Source organism: Malus domestica, chromosome 05 (genome assembly GCF_042453785.1).
Source record: "Malus domestica chromosome 05, GDT2T_hap1".
NCBI classification, from domain to species: Eukaryota; Viridiplantae; Streptophyta; class Magnoliopsida; order Rosales; family Rosaceae; genus Malus; species Malus domestica.
The window spans coordinates 41,243,225-41,249,052 of NC_091665.1; the positions used below are offsets into that span (position 1 = coordinate 41,243,225).

General features: G+C 33.3%; 1 protein-coding gene across 1 annotated transcript; it reads right to left on the bottom strand.

Annotated features, from left to right (window-relative positions):
* Window positions 1-1,361: 1,361 nt before the first annotated feature.
* On the bottom strand, window positions 1,362-3,512 carry LOC103434945 (bidirectional sugar transporter SWEET2a-like). Its single transcript, XM_008373324.4, has 6 exons — window positions 3,246-3,512; window positions 2,694-2,730; window positions 2,352-2,568; window positions 2,107-2,265; window positions 1,895-2,014; window positions 1,362-1,693 (listed from the first exon to the last, which is right to left on the bottom strand). The coding sequence occupies exons 1-6, from the start codon at window positions 3,304-3,306 to the stop codon at window positions 1,568-1,570; spliced, it is 720 nt and encodes a 239-aa protein (XP_008371546.2). The 5' UTR covers window positions 3,307-3,512; the 3' UTR covers window positions 1,362-1,567.
* Between the last annotated feature and the right edge of the window lie 2,316 nt (window positions 3,513-5,828).

Consider the following 5,828-nt stretch of genomic DNA (forward strand, 5'->3'; position numbering starts at 1 on the left):
ATAATTAATGATGTTATTAATACCCAAGGACCTTGATAAAAAATTAAAAATGAATAAGATTTTAATCAATGAAGTAACAAAAAGAAAGATGTGAACTTAATTTCTCCTTAAAAGTATAGTTGTTATTGTCGTTCAAAAAAGTGATCATGTATTTCTTCATTTTATAAGTATAAGAAATATTATTGGAGATGCTTTAAATGTATCTTAAGTACACTTTAAGAGAATATTATTTGTAAACTTGTCTTGGATTCTAAGCCGTTTAGATTTTTCTATAAACTCTTTTTTCTTTTCTTCCTCATATTTGTTCGCTTCTCACATTACGTGCTTTTTAAATATATAACAAAAGAAAATGATTGAAAAAAATATATTTTGTATTTGATGTCTTGTCTTCGATTTGTTTATTTATGTGCTTTTTTTTTTCTTCCCTTTCTCGTGAAGAATCGGGTTGCCTTGCTTATAATTTAAAACATGATTACTTAAAATATTATAATGCGTATTTATATATTCATCTACTTTTCAGGTCATTGTGTGCATCAACTATTGAGTGATTAGGAATTGGAATCAACCGAATTAAGAATGGCATGGAAGAAGCACGCGGAAATGTATATATTCATTGAAACAAGACGGTCAAAACATTTGCCAGTTGCAGATGCAAACGAATATATGCCAAACCACAAAACGTTACGAGCCATCCGCCATGATCAGTGATGAGTTCACATGACCATTCTAAATTCATACTGGTGCATGTTTCCTCGAAAAAACTTCAAAATAGTCGTTATGCATTTATTTAAACAGTTGACTTAATAAATTCCTAAATTCTATTTGGGAGCTCATTTACGGAACCGGTTGGAGATTCTCTTACCTATCGTACCAGTGTTACACAAGATTTACTTTCCTAATTTTGGCAACTTGGTCGAATGCGATATATGTGTACACATATTTATAGAGAAGGAAACCAGGTTGCAGATGCTTTAACTTCATTTAGGGCAAATAATTATGCTTATTATTGGTGGTCTATAATTTTAAATTTCGTAACCTCTGCTCATGCTCGTGACATTTCGTTGGCAATTTTTGTACTTGCGGATCTTGGCATAGTCCACCGCCTGCATGTTTTTCGTTTACTTTCATTTTTATCAATAAATTTAGTGTACGAGGGACGTGGTGGGGGCTTCCTGGGTGTAATGGTCTTCACCCCTTCAAGGGAGGATAGGTGTCTCGCATACAACCATTGCTGAAGAGCTAATCTCACCTAATCTTTCTCCATTTGAAAAATATATATATCTCTGTACATGATGCCTGCTATTGTCTATTAAGCAGCAGGAAAACCCTCATTTTCCAGTTAGGCTCTAAGGAAATGTCACTTTGAAAAGAAAAAAAAGGCAGTAACTTTGGTAAATATTTAAGTAACATATTACACACCAAGAATTAAAAGGATTTGCATCCTTTGAGAATACTCTTCTGTCAATGTAACAATTTATATCCAACGGCGTATAGTTTGAAGAAATTGATGAATTTCTCCAAGTAAATTTTGTACTGAAGGTCAAGCATTTCTCCAAAGGAAATTCGGTCACGGATGTGTAGCTAGCAATGGTTCTTCTTCTTCTTCTACCGCGTCTTCTTCAGATGGATTTTTGTAGCGGCAGTACAGAACCAACTGTACAAGGGCTAACATTGTTCCAATACCATTTGGCATCTGCATCCAAAATATTAAAAAATAAACGTAATGGTTATGTAATGCAAGTGTGATGGGGTTGATCGGTGCTTGATGTGAATGAGATTCAACTACGTTTTAGGATGCAATTTAGACCAATAAATGAGACTGACAAATAGGTGCTACGATGGTTGAGAGTATATAGCTGCTGAAATTTTGGACTGAAGGAAACATAGTACTTACATATAGAAAAGGGTCCATCTTGAACACTCCATAGGCAGTGAAGGAGAAACTCACTAAGAAAGTTGCAAAAGAAAGATTAAATGGCATGAACTCAACGCTTTTTGTTTTGATCACCAAATTCTGAAAAAAGGGTATGTATGAAACCACATGAGTGAGGACAAATTCAACCGTCTAATAGCAATCTGACTAAGGATCATCCGGCACAAACTTACTATGACAATCAATGGCGAACCATACATGAAAATAAGTGAAGCAATACTCAAGTATCCAACAAATAATTGCCTCCCATTGTAGTCGAAAAGACTTAAGCTGACAACGACAATGGACACAAATAGAACGAAAACTGCGATTAACAATGCCAACATCTTCATCTGCAATAAACATTTTAAAGAACAACACATAGTCAGTAATGCAAAGTTAAAAGGTATTTTAATAAGAAAAATGCAGGTGCCATTACCTTAAGCGCTCTTTCGGCGTAAGAAATGAAAATGCACAAGTAGACTAACTGGAAAACAGTCCCAACTGAATTGACTGTAGCCACCAGTATAATGCCATTCTTCACTATAGGCATTCCATACCAGCAACATATCAAGCAATTCAAAAGTCCATATATGTAAGGCATTCCAGAAAATTGTTCTGTTGACCTGTTTCTGATAATTCTATTGAATGTTGACCTGGAATTAGAACATCAAAGATTAACAATCAGTGGGAAAGTACAAAATCTTGAATATAATTCCATGCGCAAAGCAAAAAATTTCATAAATCTCCATTTTTGGCAAAATTTTGTTGAGCAACTTACAGTGGTGACAGATACAACCCAAAGGCAAAGATATTCCCTGCAGTTGACAGAGATGGGTGTTAGAATGTTTCTTGCACAACTACCATCTTGTTTGTGAATTGGCAGAATTTTTCAGGTTGCAGTAATCCATATTGATTTGTTAAGCCAACTTGTTATCTGATTCTGATGATGAAATTGAGATAAAAAGTTGATACTCTCTTAACTGCATAGGATTCAGATCAAAATCCGATACATTGACACGTCTACATATAAGGCATCTGAAACAACATATAAATATATCCTGCAATCTGAGACATTTCTGTTTTGCAAGATCTATGAATTTTCTATTCAGATTCCAAAATTACTAAGCAAAACCATACAGCATATGAATTCTTCACCTTAAACTAAGATTCAATCAGGGCAAAGTTATCGATCCACAACAATATGTATAAAGTCATTCAAAAGAATTCATAGCTGCACTTCAGGACAAGCAGAAATCTGCATCTAACTAAAGCATATAATGGAAGAAGCGTAAAGAAAGAGATTATATGGTGCAGAAATGAGGAAGGTTACCGAGAACGCCGGCTCCATCGCAGAAACTTTGATAAACAGAAGACAGTTCAGTTGACAACATTGATCTATCAATTACCAGAACCCTGCTTATAAGAAAATATGTATGTATATATTCAAAACACCAAGCAAGCAGAAGCTCCCTCTCTTCTCTCTGTGTCTATTTTGTAGCCTTGTACATTAGGGTCCGTATGGGAGGCTTCTCTTAATATACTTGCTCAAAAGATATGGAACCATGTGTTATTCATTACTACCAAACTACCAAATCTTTTGGAGATTTTTTATTGTGTTTATATAAACTTCCTTGTAAACAAGGCTAGTCATCTAAACACAATACTTCCTCCAAATTCAATAAAAACTTTTACGAAAAAAATTAATTGATGAAACAATTTTCGATTTGATTTTTTGCAACCGTGATCTTTAAATAATTTCTTAAAAATTGTCTGATTCGTATCATAAAATAATGTTGAGGGGAAAACTTAGACGAGTAATTAGTGTTGTAGTAAGGACTTTACAACCATCAAATTATGTAAAATAATTCAAAATTTGCAGCCATTGGTCCTTTCACTACTCTTTAATAGAACTTTCATCAGGTTTAACAGGTGTTATATGGTCTGAATCTGTGACCTATCAAATTGAGTATTTGATAGAAGAGATCAAATCTTTTGTATCTACTTTGTTTATAGGGTCTCTGCGATTAATTGAGACATGTTAGTTTATGACTATAAAGTCAAAAAAGAGTTAAATTTTTAACACGTGTCAATCAATAACAGATGCTACACATAAAATAAGTGCAAAAGATTTGAATTCTCGATAAATGATTGGGGTGTGCAGAGTGCTCTTTTTGTGGTCAGGTAAATTGAGTAGGACGACAATCAATCATCACATGGGGTCTTGATCAAATCTGATCGTCCAATATTACTATATCATATATACCCAACAAAAAAGGAGCTCTCAAAAACCTCCTTGGTCCTCTCTAAGTTGGTCAATAAAGATAGAGAAATGCTGAGGGAAGTTCTCTTAAATAGAATTTTGGGGTGTGATATCCACACATCCCATTTTACTTCTCACACACCTTTTTTAATTTTCTGCTGTCGGATCGGATGAATTGAAGAAGATCAACGGACATAAATTATCAAGGGGTGTGCAAGAAGTAAAATGGGGTGTGTGGATAGCACACCCCTAGAATCTTTTATATATTATGTTACTTTGCAATTTTCTTGTTAATATTATAAAAATTGTGCAAAAAACACTAGATGACAGATAGTTATAGAAAGTTTTACTTTGTTTATATGGTCTCTGCGATTAATTGACACATATTATTTTACGACTATAAAGTTAAAAAAGAGTTAAATTTATTAACATATGTCAATCGGTAAGAGATGCTACACACAAAATAAATGCAAAAGATTTGAACTCTGGATAAATGGTTGGGGTGTGCAGAGTGCTCTTTTTGTGGTCGGGTAAATTGAGTAGGACGACAATCAATCATCACATGGGGTCTTGATCAAATCTTATCATCCAATATTACTATATCATATATACCCAACAAAAATGGAGCTCTCAAAAACCTCCTTGGTCCTCTCTAAACAAAAATGGAGCTCTCAAAAACCTCCTTGGTCCTCTCTAAGTTGGTCAATAAAGATAGAGAAATGAAGATAGATAAATGCTAAGGGAAACTCTCTTAAATATAATCTTTTATAGATTATGTTACTTTGCAGTTTAACATTAATTTTCTTATTAATATTATAAAAATTATGCAAAAAACACTAAATGAGAGATAGTTATAGAAAATTTTACTTTTAAAACAGTTTTCTTAATATTTCTCTAAACATATTTAACGTGTTACAGAAAGCCTGTGCTAGAAAGTGCCTGACTCATTTCATGGTACGTTGACATGATTCAAAATCATTTTAGGACCCATTTAACTTTAATAATTCAATAATTGCTTTTCTTTGCCGTCTCTAATAATTTGCAAAGAATGATACCGGACACTACTTTATTCTGCTCCTTTAATTAAAGTAAAATTATAAAATGAAAGAAAGTTTATGAACAGTCTCACTTAAGAACATGATGGAGAGTTCACTTCCACTTGAGAAAATCTTCTTAACATTTATTTATTTTTTTGTGCTTCTTTCCCTTTTTCTTGGGAGATTGTGTAGAATATTATTAAATTGTTTTCACTTGACCTAACAGTTTCTTGACCTGCTCTACTAAATCGGAAAGAGATCATTTCCGGATCTATCCTTCCAAAGTCCACCAATCAATTAATCTGGGTTCTTAAAATTTGATCTAACGACTAAAATTATTATAACTTTTAAAAAGTCTCAATGTTTTAGCCGTTGGATCAAATTTCAATGACCCGTATTAATTGTTTGGCATGATTTGGTGGAAGAGATCCCAAGAAGATATTTTTCTTACATGATCGGTGATAAGCTTCCAACTTCACTTCGATTTTTAATGTTTTATACATGCGTACGTACATGACCTAAGCAAATGAAGTTGGTAACTTATTACTGATGATGTATCACATTGAATACACATATAAAGTTTGCGTTTGAAAATTTTATATTGAGGTGAGTAATC

Bases quoted from the DNA above. Each gene is read 5' to 3' on its own strand.
- LOC103434945 (XM_008373324.4), bottom strand. From the start codon at position 3,306: ATGTTGTCAACTGAACTGTCTTCTGTTTATCAAAGTTTCTGCGATGGA. The intron at 2,569-2,693 runs GTAAGTTGCTCA...TTCTAATTCCAG, and splicing joins GGGTTGTATCTGTCACCACT to GTCAACATTCAATAGAATTA. The intron at 2,015-2,106 runs GTAAGTTTGTGC...CCCTTTTTTCAG, and splicing joins GTTCGCCATTGATTGTCATA to AATTTGGTGATCAAAACAAA.